The following is a 20,697-nucleotide window of genomic DNA, read 5'->3' as shown; positions in this document are numbered from 1 at the left end:
ATTTAACTTTGTATCAATATACAAGAATCTATATCAATATATTTGTCTAACAACAGTAACTCACAATTACAAATCTATTATCCCATCATCCCTCTTTTTTTTTTTTCAAAATGATCCCTGAGCTTATAAAATTCCTCCCCCAACCCTCAATCGTATACTAATTATAATCAACCCCTAAATGATGCCCCTAAACCCAAGGGCAAACTTTACTGGGAGAGGGGACGTCGTCCTCTAAAATTACTTCCAGCTGTCATAGGGGCGACGTTCTTTCTGGGGGATCCTGTGAAAGTAAAATGATGGTTAAATTTCAAGATCAATGTCTTTTAAAATTGCCAATAGACTCTGAGTATTTTGTGCAGGTCTGGCCAAAATGTTGTATAAGATGTGCACCATTTCAGCTAACCAAGTTGGAACTGTCTTGTGCAGCTGGTATCCAAAGCAGGTCTTGTAGTAGCGCTATCAGTATCATGACGTCATATCAACCAGGTGGAGTTGTTGTTATGGGGCCCCATCTTCTTCCTGGAAACTTCAAATGTCACTTCAGGAAAAACTCATTGTTCATTATGAAAAACTTAAGCATTAATCATATAGACATATATATATATATATATTCAATGAAAGACATGATAGATATATTCAATGAAAAGTATGATAGATATGAAGAAAAGCAAAGATGTTTTCTTTTTTTTTTTCAAATATTTATTTATTATGTATACAATATTCTGTCTGTGTGTATGCCTGAAGGCCAGAAGAGGGCGCCAGACCTCTTTACAGATGGTTGTGAGCCACCATGTGGTTGCTGGGAATTGAACTCAGGACCTTTGGAAGAGCAGGCAATGCTCTTAACCACTGAGCCATCTCTCCGGCCCCGCAAAGATGTTTTCTAAACTCATATTTCTTTCTGTCCCATATCATGGCTCTTGACATGAGACAGAAACTCCAGAAACTCTGGGTTTTTCTCTTACTAACAGGCTTGGAATTGGAGAAGGACTGAGCCAGAGTCCAACTTCAAAACCAGCTTTATAAATTTAGAAATATGGTTTAATATTACTTACACAACCCTTTCGGTTTTCTTGATATTTCCTATTGGGCAGGTATTTTTCCATCTGTCAGTATCCAAATATCCAGGGTCCCTTGAATTTTTCAAAGATGAGTGTTTTCCTGTGGAGATAAGAACAGAACCCTGCCCCCATTCTATATGTTTTTCTTACCATCTGTATGAATATCATCATTGTAGATAAGTTGTCATTTCTCCTTTCCAAGAGGTTTCTCCTCTTCAAATCGAAACTTTATTAATTTTGATGGTATCCACAATTTTTCTTCTCCTGTGGAAACAAGAGCAAAACCCCTTCCCCAACGTAGCACATCTCCTGGCTTCCACTGAGAGGTCAGCACATCTTTGAAATAAATCGGTTGATTTAGTTCAGCAGACTTTTCCATTATCCAATGTCTTTCTGCTGCTGTCGTTCCTTTCTCATTAGCGTTGAGAAAATTCAAGGTTAATAAAGCATTATGTAATCTATTTCTGGGGGTATTTTCAGTCCCTTTCTGTTTGTTCAGCATATCCTTTATAGTACGATTTGATCTTTCTATAACTGCCTGACCTGTAGGATTGTTTGGTATACCTGTAATGTGTTTTATATTATAATAATCAAAAAAGCATTTCATTTTCTTAGATACATATGCTGGACCATTATCTGTCTTTATTTGTGCAGGTATACCCATGATGGCCATAACTTCCAATAAATGTGTGATTACTGAATCAGCCTTTTCTGAGCTCAGGGCAGTAGCCCATTGAAAACCTGAATACGTGTCTATGGTGTGGTGTACATATTTTAATTTACCAAATTCCACAAAGTGGAACACATCCATCTGCCAGATTTCATTTCTCTTAGTACCCTTTGGGTTACTCCCTGCAGGCAACGGTGTTTGATTATAGAAAGAACAAGTAGGACATCTCTTTATAATGTCCTTAGCTTGTTGCCAAGTAATGGAAAATTCTTTCTTTAGGCCTTTACTATTGACATGATGCTTCTTATGAAATTCTGAGGCCTGCAACACACTTCCAATCAATAATTGATCAATCTCAGCATTGCCTTGGGCTAGAGGACCAGGCAGACCTGTATGGGACCGGATGTGTGTTATGTACATCGGACAAAGTCTGTTCCTGATTATGTCTTGTACCTGGATAAACAATGAAGTCAACTCTGTGTCATCTGGTATAAATTCAGCTGTCTCAATATGCAAGATAACTCTTTCTGCATATTGTGAATCTGTAACTATATTAAGAGGTTCTTTAAAATCCCTTAGCACCATAAGAATGGCATATAATTCTGCCTTCTGGACAGAATTATAAGGGCTTTGTTCCACCTTACCCAATTCATCTGACTTGTAACCTGCTTTCCCTGATTTATTTGCATCAGTATAGAAAGTACGGGCTCCAGTTATTGGAGCATCACGTACAATTCTAGGAAGAATCCAAGAAGTTCTTTTTATGAGGTTAAGTCTACCACTTTTGGGATAGTTGCTATTAATTTCTCCCAAAAAATTAGCACAAGCTCTTTGCCACGGTTCATTGTCTTCCCATAACTTTTTTATTTCTTCAGTAGTAAAAGGCACTATAATTTCTGCTGGGTCTATACCTGCTAGTTGACGAAGTCTCAGCTTACCTTTTATAATTAATTCAGAGACTTTTTCCACATAAGTTTTTAATTTTTTACTTGGTTTATTAGGTATAAATATCCACTCTAAAATAATATCTTCCCTCTGCATTAGAATCCCTGTAGGAGAAATTCTGGAAGGCAATATGACTAGGATGCAGCTAAGATTTGGGTTCACCCTGTCCACATGTGCCTCCTGTAATTTTTCCTCAATCATTGTCAGTTCCTTTTCTGCTTCAGCTGTCAGTTCTCTTGGACTATTCAAATCTTTATTACCATCTAAGGTTTTGTTTAAATGAACTATTAGATCAGGTGTTATCCCAACAGCTGGTCGTAGACTGGAAATGTCTCCTAGCAATCTTTGGAAGTCATTAAGAGTCTTTACGCGGTCTCTCCTAATTTGTGCCTTTTGCGTTTTAATTTTCTCTAACCCTATTCTGTAACCTAGGTAATTAATAGAATTTCCTCTTTGAATCTTTTCAGGGGCAATTTGTAATCCCCACCTAGGCAAGACTTTCTTTACTTCTTCAAACATCCTTTCTAAAGTATCTTTATTTGAATCAGATAACAAAATGTCATCCATGTAATGATAAATGATGGACTTGGGGAATTGTTTACGAATTATTTCCAATGGCTTACTTACAAAATATTGGCACAGTGTAGGACTATTGAGCATACCCTGTGGGAGGACAGTCCACTGATATCTCTTATTAGGCTGAGAATTATTATAAGTAGGCACAGTGAAGGCAAATTTTTCTCTATCCTTTTCTTATAACGGTATAGTGAAAAAACAATCTTTCAAATCAATAACTATAAGAGGCCATCCTTTTGGTAACAGAGAAGGCAAAGGAATTCCAGACTGTAGTGGGCCCATAGGTTGAATTACTTTGTTGACAGCTCTTAGATCTGTCACCATTCTCCATTTACCAGATTTCTTTTTTACAACAAACACAGGAGAATTCCAAGGGCTGGTTGATTCTTCAATATGGTGAGCATCTAGTTGCTCTTGCACCAGCTGTTCCAATGCCTGTAGTTTATCTTCAGCTAGAGGCCACTGTTTGATCCATATTGGCTTCTCAGTTAGCCATTTTAAAGGTAGGGCTGTTGGTACCTCTAAAGGTTTGGTATTTGCTGTATGTTCTTGTACAGCCTGAATGGCTGGTGACCTTTTTCCATAGTACCTCATCATATCCTTCACCGAATTATGAATTCCTGGAAATACAGGAATGTTAATCTGGGTATTCCATTGCTGTAGCAGGTCACGGCCCCATAAATTTATGGCAATATTGGCTATATATGGCCTTAGTCTTCCTATTTGCCCTTCGGGCCCTATGCATTCAACCCATCTTGTGCTTTGTTTTACACGAGATAGGGTTCCAATTCCTAGGAACTGAACATCTACCTCTTGAAGAGGCCAATTCGGATGCCAAGATTCTGGGGTAATGATACTTACATCCGCACCTGTGTCTAATAAGCCTTCAATAAAAGTGCTATTTATACAGACTCTTAGCTTTGGTCTTTGATCATTAATAGAAGTCTGCCAAAATATACGTTTACTCTGTCCTACTGGGTTTTTTGACTCATCCTCCACACGTAATTCATCATTTAGACCAGTATTACTTTTTACAGCAGAAATTGGAGCTTTTAATTTTCTTGGTGAGGCACGTTCTCCACTGTGACTGGGAATGACTGGGCCACTGTTGGCTTGGGGGCCTGCGAGAGGCCCCCCATGGAGTTTCCCGATGATATCGGATTGCCCCGTCTATCTGTTGTTGACCTACATTCGTTGGACCAATGCCTGCCTTTACCACATCTCCTACATATACCTGAAGGCCGAGGTCTCCTATTTTTGTCATTCCCAGAAGAGATATTATTCCTAGAAATTCTTTGCCTGCAATCCCTTTGTAAATGTCCTAATTTACCACAATTAAAACACCTGGCAGTTTGATGTCTCCTCATTGCTTTGGAAATCACTTCTCCTACCCAAGATTCATCATTATAGCTAAACGTCTCAACATTCATCGTATGCTGAATCCATTCATCCATAGGTGCTGATCTAGACTTTAAAGGCCCAATTATCTTTTTGCATTCTATGTTTGCATTCTCAAAAGCTAGAGATTCAAGAAGTATTCGTCTAGATTCTGGGTCTGTTACCCCTATGTCCAGAGCCTTAATCAATCTTTGCAAAAAGTCAATAAAGGGTTCTCTCTGTCCCTGCCTAATTCTGGTATATGATTCAACCCTTTTTGCTGGATCTTGTATCCTATTCAAAGCATTTAAAGCTGCTTGGTGACATAGACACAGTACTTCATCATCATAAAGAGCTTGGACCTGTGGATCAGCATATTCTCCTGCACCAAGAATTTGATCTTGGGACACCTCAATACCTTTTGCTCTTCCTTGCTGTTCCATATGTTTGGATTCTTCTCTGAAATAAATTCCAAACATCAAGGAAGGTCCCTTATCTAAAACTGCAGACACTAACTGATGGAAATCATGGGGGATAGCTCTAGCATTAGAAGCCCAAGTCTTTATCATTTCCTTTACATATGCATTGTGCAAGCCAAAATTAACAACAGCTTGCTTAATTTCTTTCAGATCATTCATTGCTATTGGTGTCCATCTAGCTTCTCTGACTCCCTTTGAGCCTTTAGAAGTTGACGCTTTGTCAGAATCAAGTATAGGGTATGTCGCTAGAACCCTGGGTAAGCCAGTTCTAATAGCTGGTGGAGGCATTGTATCCTGTCCTTGTGCCTCCTTACTCTGTTCACCAGCTGCAATAATTTCTCCAATCTTTTCAAATCTTTTTATCATTGTCTCTCTTAAATCCTGAATCTCTTGACCTGTATATATTTCCAGTGATTTCACTGAGGTATCAATTTATTGGTCCCCATTCTGCACCTGTGATTCCAAAGCTTTAATTTTTTCCTTCAAAGATAACATGTCCTCCTTAGACTTTTCTTGTATATCATGTAGATTCCCATCTTGGAGGTACATTCTGTCTGTTACCTTATCAAAACTTTGTGATAAACTCTGAAGGTCAAATTCAATAGCCTGAACCCTTTCAGGTAACTTTCTAATACCCTTGGATATGGAATCAATTTTGTCTGTCATAGTATCCACTTGTTCAGATAACCTCTGATTTTCAATAATTTTAATCCTGTCAATTAGTTGTTCATTATTAGTTCGTAAAGATTCTATCATTCTTAGGAGTGCCATATTCATCCTTAATGATAGAATATGGAAAAGAAAACTGAAGCCTAGTAACAAGCAAATTAACGTATTCCCATAATCATATAGACCTTGTATGATGTAATTCATTGTATTAGTAAATACAAAATTACTAATCCATTGTATTAGTGAAAACAAAGCAGTAAAATTTGCGTTAGAAACGAAAATTGCCATATTACCTATTGTCCAGCAGGTGGTGCTGTTGCAGAATCGCGATGAAAACATGGTCCTGTTTCAGTGCCTTAGTAGATGTTAAAAACTGGAAAACGCAAGTTTCTCAACAAAGTAAATGTAATTAAATCAATTCCAGAGATGGAACCAGAAACCCAGAATCCAGGGGTAGAGAAGAGCAATCTGGAAGCTGCTTATGCCTCCACGTGACAGAGTCACCCTGAGGGGTTGCAGCTTTCAGCAACCGCGTGCTCTGGTTCGTGCCACTTTAAGAGCTGTGCTTGCAAGGGAGATTTAAAAACAACTCAGAAAAGAGCAAACCATGGGAGGCCAAGGCCGCCACTGCAAGGCACAGGTAGCGGCTGAGGAAGCAAGGGCTCCCGCCAAGCCAAACTTGCGGCCGCCAAGCCGAACTTGCGGCCGCCAAGCAGAACTCGCGGCTGCGAGCCGTGAGAGGTTCTAAAACCAAACGTTGGGTGCCAAAATGAAGGTGTAAGTCACAAACAATGCCACACCAATTTGGGATTATGATTAATAGGGTGATATTTATTTAAAGGGGAAAAACTTACAGATCACTGTCCCAGGCAACAGCCCTCTACGCGACCAGGAGTCTAGTCGCCGGCGGAGCAGGAAGTGAAGAGAGAGAGGAGAGGGAAGTGGCCGCTTTTTTAAAGGGAGAGAAACCACGCACCAAGGGGCTGGTATCTCAGCGGTGATAGGCTGGAGGAGTGGGAGGACCTCCCGCAACAATAGGGTTTCTCTCCAGTATGTGTTCTTTTATGCAATTGAAGAGAACTATGACGTGTAAATGCCTTACCACACTGATTACATTTATGGGGTTTCTCTCCAGTATGTGTTCTTTTATGCAATTTAAGGGAACTATGATGTGCAAAGGCCTTACCACACTGATTACATTCATAGGGTTTCTCTCCAGTATGTGTTCTTTTATGTCTTTGAAAAGCACTGTTGTAAGCAAAGGCCTTAGAACACTGATTACATTCATAGGGTTTCTCTCCAGTATGTGTTCTTTTATGCACTTGAAGATGACTACGTTGTGCAAAGGCCTTACCACACTGATTACATTCATGGGGTTTCTCTCCAGTATGTGTTCTTTTATGCACTTGAAGATGACTATGAATTGCAAAGGCCTTACCACACTGATTACATTCATAGGGTTTCTCTCCAGTATGTGTTCTTTTATGCACTTGAAGATGACTATGACTTGCAAAGGCCTTACCACACTGATTACATTCATAGGGTTTCTCTCCAGTATGTGTTCTTTTATGCACTTGAAGATGACTATGACTTGCAAAGGCCTTACCACACTGATTACATTCATAGGGTTTCTCTCCAGTATGTGTTCTTTTATGCAATTGAAGGGAACTATGATGTGTAAATGCCTTACCGCACTGATTACATTCATGGGGTTTCTCTCCAGTATGTGTTCTTTTATGCAATTGAAGGGAACTATGACGTGCAAAGGCCTTACCACACTGATTACATTCATGGGGTTTCTCTCCAGTATGTTTTCTCTTATGCAATTGAAGATGACTATGATGTGCAAAGGCCTTACCACACTGATTACATTCATAGGGTTTCTCTCCAGTATGTGTTCCTTTATGTTTTTGAAGAACACTGTATTGAGTAAAGTCTTTACCACACTGATTATATTCATAGGGTTTCTCTCCAGTATGTGTTCTTTTATGCCTTTGAAGATGATTGTGATGAAGAAAGGTTTTATCACATTGCTTAATTTTCGAGCCTTTTTCTCCGGTAAGTGTTTTTTCATTCCTTAGAAGATGAGTGTTATAACACAAGGCTTTAGCACAGTGAGAATATACGGAAAACGCCGCTCCAGTTTGATTTCTTTCAATCCTGCAAGGATAATTTACACATGTTAAAGTTTCACCACATTCAATGGACTGTGAAACCTCATATCTATAGGAATTAACTTCATATTTTTTCCAATTGTAAAAAGGAATCAAACATTATGGTTCTATATCTTTGTTTTAAATCATGTTTTGTTCACCCATTAGGGGTCATTTTGCATCTCAAAAAATATTTGTGATGATAATTTCCTTTGTGCCATGGTTTACCTTTTCATCTATACCTATATTTTTCTATTAAATTTTTTACATTTTTGAAGAGAACTGCATACACTGAGTGCTTTACCAACTTTACTACATTTATAAATTTTACTATATCGTGAATCATTATACATTTGCTAAGTGAACTAAGACACCTAAAAGTATTTGCACAGACCTAGAACTCATGGTGGTTTTTTCATAATGTATGTTTAAGTATTAACAATGATGGTAGAAAATGAATTAACTTTGTATTCTTGTATCAAATTCAACAAGTATACTCTACATAGGAACTACATTTTATCTTCTTAATTGTTCTTAAGGAGAGGTATGCTAAATATTTGCATATCCCTATGCTCATACTCTTGTGTCAAGAGTAACATATGATATATATAGGAAAGGAAGAATAGTCAATAAAAGATTTCCACATTGAATCCTCACGGTTTGACTTTCTGTTCCTCAGAGGCTTGTGGTATAGGTATTAAGGTTTCTCCACAACACCTGCCCCTTGATCCTTGACTCCAACAGCTGCTTTCATTAAACTTAACACAGTCACAAAAACTATATGAGTAATACAAGACTTACTTACCATGGGCTATTGATTTAGTAGAAAGGTTTGCAGCTATATTCATCATCACTGAAATGTGTATACATTTTCTGTCATGAGTAACAAGAAACAAATGGACTGGCAGATGTATAATCTAGCTCTCATGATTAATGCTAAAATCTGTTTAGTCATTGCTTCCCAGAATTTTTCTTAAATGAATGCCTTGCAAATGCAATTCATATACAGGAAATTGAGTTATATGGATTTGTGAGAATTTATTAACCATCAATTCATTTGAAGCTGTGCTTATTTACACTGTTGTTTTGTTTAAAAGTGTCATAACACATTACAAACTCATCAGAGGCACATTGTTATAAACTTGCATAAGAAAATTACCTTACATGCCTTCTACACCATTGACGATGTTTTTCAGTGTTATGGTCTTCCCAAATGTATCCTAAAATATAGTACCAGAATATGTATGTTATAGTATTTAACATTGTGAAATAATTAGCTTATTATCCTAAGAACTATGACTGTGTTGTTCACCTCATTCTCCTTCTTTCTAAATCAAATTACAGAACAACAACATAAACCAAGGAAGAGTTGTCTCCATATTTTGAAACATGAAAGAAATTTATTTTTACCGATAGTAGTGAGGTTCCTGTAGGTCTCGAGCATCACATCTTTGTAGAGATTCTTCTGGGAAGCATCCAGCAAATCCCACTCTTCCTTACTGAAGTTGATATGCACATCATCATAGGTCACTGCCTTCAAAAATATACCACACGTGTGTACAATGTAAGCATGACAGTGGCAACATTGGAATGCATACTTCTTTGAAAGTACAGTTGTATGATGCTGGTGTTACCCACTCTTATTCCATGACATAGACAGTCACTTTAGAATGAAATTTAAAAGGAGAGTCAATTCTTTTATTTCTGTACCCTTTGTACCACCTTATAAGAGAAATATCTATGCATAGGGAGAGAAAAACAGAAAAGATCAACAGTACATTGTATGCATGAGAATATTGTACAAAAAAAACTACTGGCTACAGAAAGGAAGAATAGATGGACAAACTGGGTGTATTGAAGTATTGTGCCTTTAACCACAACACTCAGAAAACAGAGGTGGGAATATTTGTCTCTGAGTTGAATGCCAGTCAAGTCTAAGCAATCAGGTCCAGGAGAGGTGGAAATACACATTGAGACCCTGTTTCCATTGAAAACCGGAATGAAACAAACAATGGGATACAAGAACTGCAAGACTTTTATTGAACTTTCCACAAAGAATTGTTTTCACTCCAGTTAATGACTCAGAATACTCAGGCAGTATTAATGTTATGAATACATGGCATCTTGGCAATCAGAGTGATGCCCTCTGTCAATTTTTAAAATTCAAGAAATTATGAAGCTCAGCACAGCAGTATATACTTGACATAAAAAATACCTACATTCTAGCACCATCATCCAATAACATAAAAACAAATAGAGCCAGGAATGATGCCTCCCTTTAGTTACAGGAATTGAGAGCCACACAGTTACTCAGATAAACAAACGAAACAATTAAAACAGCAGGTTACCTGAGGACTGAATAACAACTGTTTCTGCTATATTGTATGTGATTTAGAGATCGAGCCTATAATGATGTTAAAAGCATTTCAGTATATGTAGGAAGCTGGCTGATTAATGTCAAGCACAACACAGTAGATTTATTTTATTTTATTTATTTTTTTGGTTTTTCCAGACAGGGTTCCTCTGTGGCTTTGGAGCCTGTCCTGGAGCTAGCTCGGTAGACCAGGCTGGTCTCAAACTCACAGAGATCTGCCTGCCTCTGCCTCCCGAGTCCTGGGATTAAAGGTGTGTGCCACCATCGCCCAGTTAACACAATAGATTTAGATGTCAGGAAATTACTTGAGGGTATTGAGATTCATTGGATACAATGAGAAATTTCATATAGAAGGGCTTCTTCTCCTACTAAGGATCCACAGATAATTGAAAGAAAACCACTATGGAGAGAAACTTGTTCAAATACATGATCTTTTCTGGGAAGTTGTTCATTCAGTCAGGTACATTGTGAACCCGGTTACTATTAGTTCATGGTCAACAATGGAAAAAAATGCATTTAGTCATTTCAATGATTCCCATTTAAGGTTGCTTGAAGAAGGATGCTTTAAAGAAATACAACACCAGCTCAGAATTGAGAAATAAATGTATACTTATTTAGGGATGGACTCAAATCAGAAACTTATGTTTGAACAGAGATCAGAATCTGAATCACACAGCCAGAAAAGAGGCCAAACTCATGCTCTACATTGGCAAGTATAGTATAAGATGCCACGCCCCAATGGGCAGGAAACCACTGCCTGTAATTCTTTCTACAGCATCTCCCTTTTTTGTATAAATAAGAGAGTTCTAAGCCCAATACAAAATTATATACAATAAGAACAATATATTCAACAATTTTCCCATCCTAACTAGTTTAATTCTTGTTTAATAAATAATTTGGACAAGTCATGAGAGGAAAGTAACTACAACTATCTAGTTTTCAACCCCATTGAATCTGAGAAGGGAAATATTACTTGAGTAAGTAGGAAGTGCAATCAAGCAACTTTTCAAAATGTGCAACAGGGCTGGAGAGATGGCTCAGAGGTTAACAGCACTGACAGCTCTTCCAGAGGTCCTGAGTTCAATTGCCAGCAACCACATGGTGGCTCAGAGTCATCTATGGTGAGATCTGATTCCCTCTTCTGGCAAGCATACACGGAAGGAATGTTGTATACATAATAAATAAATAAATCTTTAAAAAAAACAAAATGTGCAACAAATTACAGAGATAACTGGCTACCTGGGCAATCATGCAAAGTCTCATTTGCAAAGTTGAAGGGACCAACTTTTGCAAAGACCTAGAATAACTGAAAGATCATTTTCAGAGGGAGGAAATTTTTCAAAACCATCTTACCCTGTCTTGTCAAGATTTAACAGACCTGTTTATCCATATTCAGACATCATCTATCTTTTCAGTAGTTGAGGCATGAGCATGTTTTTGCCCAAAAGACAGTTTTGCCAAGAAAAAAACAAGCTCCAAGTGGAGTGCTTTCGGTGCTCAAATTTCTCTGGGGGAATAGATCCGTGCTACCAGGAGCAATAGTGCCTCACTTCAAAAGAACTCTAAGTTAGTTAAATGCCATATTCTACAGTTCTTTCAAGTGGTTGAAGATTGCCTATCTATGCAGAATATAATCTCTACTTATCTAAAGAACCTGATTATTCTAACTATAAGTATGACAAACATACATGACTATTTTTTTTTTTTGGTTTTTCGAGACAGGGTTTCTCTGTGGTTTTGGAGCCTGTCCTGGAACTAGCTCTGTAGACAAGGCTGGTCTAGAACTCACAGAGATCCGCCTGCCTCTGCCTCCCGAGTGCTGGGATTAAAGGTGTGTGCCACCACCGCCCGCCTAGATGACTATTGTTCTGCTATTTTTAATACCTATAATTAAAGACTAAGATTTCATAGGAGAATATTATACAATATTGCAACAAATGAAAACAATGACCACAAAATGTAAACAATGTATAGTTATCTGGATCAGTGGTAGAAGTGTGCATTGCAATATGATAAATATGTATCAATGTATAAAATATTTTAAGGAGAGGTAGAAGCATGAATGCATATAATATTCAATATGACTTAACATTATATCAATATAAGGATCTATACAAATGGCTGGGCGGTGGTGTTGCACTCCTTTAATCCCAGCACTAGGGAGGCACAGTCAGGAGGATCTCTGTGAGTTCGAGGCCAGCCTGCTCTAGAAGAGCTAGTTCCAGGACAGGAACCAAAAGCCACGGAGAAACCCTGTCTTGAAAAGTCAAAAAAAAAATCTATACAAATGCAATTGCCTATAAATTATACCTCACAAGCATTCACTCTATTACTCCCTATTATTAGTGTGTGTAAGCTCAGACTACTCTATTATTTCATCCAATTTTCCCATTTTTTTTAAAGAGATCCCCGAGCCTTTAAAATGCCCCTTCTAGTCGGGCAGTGGTGGCACACGCCTTTATTCCCAGCACTTGGGAGGCAGAGGCAGGTGGATCTCTGTGAGTTTGAGACCAGCCTGGTCTACAAGAGCTAGTTCCAGGATAGGCTCCAAAATCACAGAGAAACCCTGTCTTGAAAAACCAAAAAAATAAAATTTCCCCTCCAACCCAAAATCCTATACCAATTATAACCAACCCCTAAATGATGTCCCTAACCCTGAGGACAAACGTTGTTGGGAGAAGAGAAGAAGTCTTTTAGAATTACTTCTAGCTGTCATGGGGGCGATGTTCTTTCTTTAGGATCCTGTGAAAGTAAAATGATGGTTAAGTTCCAAGATTACTGTCTGGTATAATTGCAAATAGTCTGACTATTTGGTAAGGTTTTTCTGAGCTTCCTATAAGAAGGTCAATCCAGAACATTGTAAAAAGGGTACCATTTCAGCTAACTAAGATGGAACCATCTTGAGCATCTGGTACTCAAAACAGATCTTATGGTAGTGCTATTATCATCCTGATGTAATGATATCAAGCAATTTGACTTGTTGTTGGGCCCCATCTTCTTCCTGGAAATTTAAAAATTACTGCAGGAAAATACGTTGTTCATCGTGGAAAACTTAAACATTACTTATATAGACATATACAGACATACATATTCAATGACATGTACAATAGACACAAAAATAGATATTAAGAGAAGTGAAAATTTTTCCTGATTTTAAAAGTAACTACTTATTTATACATTTTACATTGATATAGATATGGATGCTTCCTTTTGATACAAACTTGACATTATTTTTGTTACAACATACTGTCTATGATGTTATATTCTTACTCAAGATATTTTACCTAATACCATTCACTTAAACATGCAATGAAAATTTCTAGTCCTCAAAAGTTTTATCATAAACAAATTAGGATATAAAGTACTGCAGGTTAGTAGTTTCTTACTTAATATAATTGAAATTATACTCAAGTTAGCTTTGTTTTCAACATTATACAGAATTTTATTAGATGATTCAACTGAACATACTTTAGAGAAAATGTTTGCTGAAGTAACGCAAACTTTGTCTCCTTGGGGATTAAAAATTTACAAAATATTCTGAAAATATACAAAAAGGAGATTCTATTAATTATTTAGCATGTAAAATGCTTTTACAAAAATTTGAGCCCTAAATTTAAAAATTAGGAGAGATTATTTGTGGAATCTTAATAATTTTCTGAAATTGCTGCAAGGCATTTACCATCTATAGTCCACTATTTGGGTAAAAATTTCAAAACAGTAATTAGAACCAAACTATAAAGGGTGACAAAGATTTAAATAGTCAAAGAGAATTATCATCTAAAGCAGGGAAAAAAATTGGATTAGTGGAAATAAAATTATAGGACGCACATATGGATGGTTTGGATCTGAAGTTTGGTTACATTCAAGACATTTTTCTTGATACAGGGTTTCTCTGTAGCCTTGGAACATGTACTGGAAGTAGCTCTTGTAGACCAGGCTGGCCTCAAACTCCACCTGCCTCTGCCATCCAAGTGCTGGGATTAAAGGCATGAGCCACCACCTCATGGTCTTCATTTTAGGCATTTTAACCTCTACGCATTCCCCTATAGGAATTTTACTGCAGAGGAAAAATATTATTTTATTTTATTTTTTCTTTATATTTATTTATTTATGTGCATTGGTGATTTGCCATGGGTGTTGGGTCCCCTGGAACTAGAATTATAGACAGTTGTGAGCTACCATATGGGTGCTAGGAATCGAACTCGGGACCTCTGGAAGAGCAGTCGGTGCTCTTAACCGCTGAGCCATCTCTCCAGCCCCCGAAAGATATTATTTTAAAATCAATATTTTTCGCACATAAACAGACAAAAAGCTATAAATTTATGTGGAAAAAATCTGAGTTGATATTAAAAAGAAAATTTAAAATTCATCTATTAGCAAGAACTGACCAAAGTTAAATCATAGACTGTTTTACTAATGTTAAAATTGAATCATAATGGACAGCAAGTAAACACTGGCAAAGTGCTTGCAGTAATTTCTTGGGAGAGATTAACAACAAATATCTCTTTTGCCATAATATTAATAATCATAATGATCATCCTGAGTCATTTCAGACTTAAGGAAGCCCTTTGAGTTCAAGCATGCCTGCTATACTTCTTCCAGTAAACTTGAGGGCTGTGAATAACATCTGCGTTAGCCAAGAGAAAAAGCATTTTGCACAGCTGAAAGAGTGCATTTTTTCTATTAAGATTTGGGCTCGTGCAGGCCAACCAAGGGTACTCCTTCTTAGTGATTAGAAGCTGCTTAGCTGAATCAGATAATGCACAGGTTTGAGCTGCCTCCAAGCACAGTGCAGGGAGGTGGGGAGCTGGGTGTACTGCTTTTTGATCTGCCATTTGGCTATATTTAGTATATATGCTGGCTGAGAAATAAACTCAGGCTGTTTTCTATTGACCTTTCTCCTCTAGGTCTAACCTATGATCCTGTCTTCATTTCTCTTAATCTAACTTTTCCTAAGCCTCGGCATCCCCTCCAAGGGAACCCCTAGGTGAATTTTGCTAGACTGATTAAATGGGGTATCCTGTCTCTGTAAGTCCTCAGACTGAATGCTGTTTCTACAAAGACTCAACTTTCAGCTCCTCTCTCGTACCACCTTATATTCCTCTCTCTGTCCAGACATGTCACTTCCTATCTGCAACTCCTTAGTGATAGGATTAAACATATGAGACACCAGCATTGACTCTACAACAAACTAGTGTGACTACTGGGATTAAAGGTGTGTGTCAGCCTTGCCTGTGGTGTAAGGCTGGCCATGGCATCTGTTTTACATTATGATCATCAGGCAAGCTTTATTATTAAAATATAAATGAAAAAATAAAATTAAATAATTAGAAGCAAGCATATGAGATCAAGAAGAGAAATGTAGAACTGTTTATCACCAAAGAGTATAAGAAATATTCTGAGTACAAAATGGTGAAGGTCCATCATTTTCAAAGACAATGAATGATATGATGAAATTATAGTTCACAAAATCAGCAATATAGATGACACTATTGACAAAACAAATGACAAAGACAAATATATATACATATACATATATATGTTTCTTTTTTTGTGGTTTTTCGAGCCAGCGTTTCTCTGGGGTTTGGAGCCTGTCCTGGAACTAGCTCTTGTAGACCAGGCTGGTCTCGAACTAGCAGAGATCCGCCTGCCTCTGCCTCCCGAGTGCTGGGATTAAAGGTGTGTGCCACCACTGCCCAGCTCCTGTTCTCTCCTTTACCAATAATAGAAAATGGGTTGACTGTTTCACCAAATTTACAATATTCTCTTGATGTCTTCTGATGTTTTTACTTTACAGAAAATAGTTTAGATTACTGAAAGCATCTCATCCTCTTATGATAATAAAATGATGTATGTTAGGATCACTACCATGTTGTTTCTTACAATTGGTGATTGAATCCAAGTCTGCACCACAGTGAGGAAATGAAATTTTTTTAAATGGAATTTCAAGAGAACAACTTTTTAAAGAATCAGTGTACATGTAAAGCAACTTGCTTTACTCCATCTGCTCTATAAGTTCCAAGCACTTTTGAAAATAAGGTTACTGATATTTTTGTGTGTTTGTGCATGACAGAGAATATCATACACACACACAGACACATACATACATACACACACAAACAGGTGACATACAGAAAGGAAGGTTGCTGAATTGGAAATATTAGAGATTTGTTAACTGTAGGCCCATATTTCTGTATGGTGTAGCAGCCAAGCATAAAAGCCATAGGCCTGGTATGAGCTGATCACATAGCTCAGCAGACAAGTTGTCTCTGCATAACAATAGCAAGAATGTATAGTTCCTCTCTTCTTTTGTTACAAATGTAGATTTCCTGAGGAGACGTATTGGCTGAAACTGGTCGTAATGTTTGGTGCCTATTTCTTGGTAATTTGGAGGAAGTCTTATAGAGATGCTAATTCATGGCCTGCTAGACAGCTAGTGTACACTTAGGTGAGGACCTGACTAAAAGCCCATTCACCTGGTTGCCTAGGAGATAGCCTAATGTTGTTTTCCCACTCAATAATAAACAAAAAGAGATCTTCAAGAGATCTTGCCCTACAAGGATGACCCTGTAAATTGCGTCTGATCTTTCCTCGTGAATCCATTCCAGTCCAGTTAGGGAAAATAATTATCTGTGTTGGACCCACATGGGCTTCAACAAGTAACCTATCAACTAGCATGTAGGTATTTGAATTCAGGTCATCCACATAAAGAATATGTGCGGATCCACCTGCCCAGACACATAAAAGCTTTTATCCAGTAAGTCAAGTCTTTCTCAGATTAATAAAAACAAGAAAAACAAAACATAAAAAAGAAAAAGATGACTCTTATGAAGACGATCTATAAAAATTATGATTTTGTGTACGATAAGTTTTTACCATTAAATGAATACAAATAGCTTTGCCCAACAATTTATAACTGGACAACTGATAATAAACCAATATTTACAGTGGAAACACTCAGAAAGCTCAAGGGATTATGTATTGATTATACCAACACTTAAGTAGCAAAGATTCAAACATGAAGATAGCAACAACTGGAAAACATAGAAATGCCAGGAAATGGAAAGAAGCAGGCATAAAAGATGAATGAAAGCAGTCTTTCAACATAAACTTTCCAAAAAACAATAATGACCTGATAAAATTAGAAATTTTCTGAATAAAATTGATGAAGGTCCATTATTTTAAAGATAACTAATAATATATGTAGATTACAGTCTGATTACAGAAAAAGTAGTGTAAAAAATCATGTATGACTTCTATACTTTCCACAATTAAACATAAATAAAAAATGTGCACAACTTTTATGAAAGCATTAAGGGGAAGGATATAAAAAGGCAAAAGGAGATGCAGAAATCTATAGTCAACTTTTAATCAAAAGACCAAAGAAAACTTAGGCAAGGAAAAGTGTGATCTTGACCAATGTTACCCAGCTACGTTTGATTGTATGTGTACAGAAATTAAATAAACACTGGGCTGGAGAGATGGCTCAGAGGTTAAGAGCACTGGCTGCTCTTCCAGAGGTCATGAGTTCAATTCCCAGCAACGACTTGGTGGCTCACAAATATCCATAATGAGATCTGGTGCCCTCCTCTGGCATGTGGGCATACATGGAGGCAGAATGTTGTATGCATAATAAATAAATAAATCTTTAAAAAAAAGAAATTAAATAAATACAAACTGCACAACTTTCAAAAAGTTATATCAAAGTAACACTTAAACTGTTGTTTCTGGCTGGGCGGTGGTGGCACATGCCTTTAATCCCAGCAATCTAGAGGCAGAGATAGGCGGATCTCTGTGAGTTTGAGGCCAGCATGGTCTAAAGAGCTTGTTCCAGAACAGGCTCCAAAGCCACAGAGAAACCCTGTCTCGAAAAACCAACAAAAAAAAAAAAAAAAAAACCTGTTGTTTCTGACCTCCAATTAGTGATATGTCTTCCAAAGACAGAAACCTCATGATATAGTTGATCTCTTTGCAAACAGAGGAGATCTATTGTGATGGCTCCCCAGCCCCTTGTGTTTTCTTCTGGTTTCAGATAAATGCTGCTCCACTGATGCCCAATCCCAAACAACCTAGAAAATTGATTTAAGGAGCAGTGGGGGAAGCAGGTGGTTGGAGATTCTTGCATGAGCAGTGGGCCCGGGCACTTTGGGGAGCCTGAGAGGGAGAGAGCCAGGGGTGCAGGGGACCATGGGAACAACCTTCCCAAAGAGCACTGGTCCTGTGCCCCCTCTCCAGGTTCTGGGCACACCTGGGGAGTCCCTGGCAGCCAGAAGCAGGAAGAAGAGCCAGTACTACTTAAGGTGAACCCCAGGGATAGCATAATTGAGGGTCCAGACGTAGATGTGATCAAAGGTTCTGGGAGTCAGGGAGATAGAGGAAGAGGATGAGAAGTTAAACAAGCTACAAAATGAGGTAGAGAAGAAGATGAATAAAAATACAACCCCAAAATAAGAGTACAACCCCAGGCAATGATGGCTCAGTGATCTCATCTCATGAGGAAAAGATGGAGGCTCATGCCAGTTCCATCTATGTTGGCAATGTGGTCTATGGTGCAACAGCAGAAGAGCTGGAAGCTCACTTTCATGGATGTGGTTCAGCCAAACATGTTACTACAGTCTGTGCCAAATTCAGTGGTCTTGCCAAAGGGTTTGCCTATGTAGAATTCTTAGACAAAGAGTCAGCGAGGAATTCCCTAGCTTTAGATGATTCCCCATTTAGAGGGAGACAGATTAAGGTGATTCCCATCAGCACAACAGATGGGTTTCCAATATGCCCAATACCGTGCATGAACTGCCAATTACAGCAGCTCCCAGTCTTGATTCTGGGATAAAAAAAAAGTTAAAAGAAAAGAAAGACAGAAGATGAAAAAATATTTTTTAAAAAAGATATAGTGTGGAAGGGGGAAAATCCCATAACTAAGTGAGGAGGGACCTACTCTGTGTAGTAGGCCAGGCCCAGGGACTGGGGCAGTGGTGACATGTTCCCTCTGGAGATTCAATATAGACACTTCTTAAATGTGCAACGTGCAGCCTGTTTGCCTGATCCACCTCATTCTCTTTGGGCCTGCTCAAGGGAAGGTGGGCATGGGTGGTAGGAGGGCATTTTTTCAACCAGAGCTCTGGAAGGGCACCAATCTGTTCAGCTTGTTTCCTTCCCTCATTTTCTCCCTGCCTTTCGCAGACCCTGCCTGTCTTCTCCTGTCCTTTCAGGTCTAGGCAAAGTCTGCCTTTCTTTCCTAGGGGCTCCTGCTCCTCAAGATTTTCTGGTGAACTATTGTTTGCTTTTTTGTTTCTTTTTCTGTCTTGAGTGTCTTTCTTTGCAGGTTTTTGTAGCAGAAAGAACTCACTCCAGGGGATTCAGTGTGAATTACACTTTCCCTTGGAGAAATACACTACTTTGTTTTGGGAAGTTTTGCAGTGTATTTTTGTTGTTGTTGTTGTTGTTCAAGGAGGAGGAAGCTGGATTTTGTTTATTTTTTTAAACTCATTAAAAAGGAATGGGGTTTAGGCTGGGTGGTGGTGGCACACGCCTTTAATCCCAGCACTTGGGAGGCAGAGGCAGGTGGATCTCTGTGAGTTTAGACCAGCCTGGTGTACAAGAGCTAGTTCCAGTACAGGCTCCAAAACCAGAGAAACCCTGTCTCGAAAAACCAAAAAAAAAGGGGGGGTGGGGTTTTTTTAAAAAACTGTGTCATGAATAAACTTGTTTATGAAAAGAAAGAAATATGATTTAAAATTTATTTTCTCCTACATGGATTATGGTCCAAGATGTGAATTATGCTCTATCTACCTGACCAACACAATGCAATCCTGAGAAATGTCTGCAGATCAGAAATTCCTTTGTCCCCTGGATCTAAGCTTCACTGGATCACATGTATGCAGCTAACGGCAGAATTACATTAAAAGCATTCTAATCATGCATCGCTAAAAGATCAATATCATCATTTCCTACCAGTTCCTAAACTATTTGTAATCTTTATAACACTAATCTGAAATTGGAATGCAACACTGACAACTTCTGGAATCTAGATCTTCAGTTTTCTAATCTCTCTTCCCACTGCACACCTAGAACAGTGTCCATGTGTGTACTCTGGACAATCAGCATCATATCCTGAATTTCCAGAGTCTCCACTGCCCCAACAAATTCATATACAGGGAGGCTCAGAGGATAAGGGCCACTGCCAACATGAACCAAATGGACCAACATAACTACAGTCTTGTCATGATCAGTCCAAGTCATAGCAGAAATGACAGTTCAACAGATCTGAACACCCAACACTCACCACGGTATAGCTTGTGATCTTCCTTACTACTCCTTACAGCAGAGGCAGAAGAGAATCATGGAAAGAACTCACAAACTGTTTGCCACTAGTACTCCTGATTTCTAACCCTTA

General features: G+C 38.2%; 1 protein-coding gene across 1 annotated transcript in view; it reads right to left on the bottom strand.

Annotated features, from left to right (window-relative positions):
• Positions 1-20,697, bottom strand: part of LOC142840058 (uncharacterized) — a 67,325-nt gene that overhangs the window by 33,583 nt on the left and 13,045 nt on the right. The window contains exons 2-4 of the mRNA XM_075956540.1: positions 9,341-9,530; positions 9,090-9,150; positions 6,754-7,853 (exon numbers count right to left, since the gene is read on the bottom strand). Of these exons, the coding sequence (XP_075812655.1) occupies positions 6,754-7,853; positions 9,090-9,150; positions 9,341-9,530 (1,351 nt within the window). The remainder of the gene's footprint in view (positions 1-6,753; positions 7,854-9,089; positions 9,151-9,340; positions 9,531-20,697) is intronic.

The sequence above is a fragment of the Microtus pennsylvanicus genome, chromosome 22, assembly GCF_037038515.1.
Source record: "Microtus pennsylvanicus isolate mMicPen1 chromosome 22, mMicPen1.hap1, whole genome shotgun sequence".
In the NCBI taxonomy this organism is placed as follows: Eukaryota; Metazoa; Chordata; class Mammalia; order Rodentia; family Cricetidae; genus Microtus; species Microtus pennsylvanicus.
Note: the sequence above shows the minus strand (reverse complement) of the source record. Positions and strands in the feature narration are given on the sequence as shown.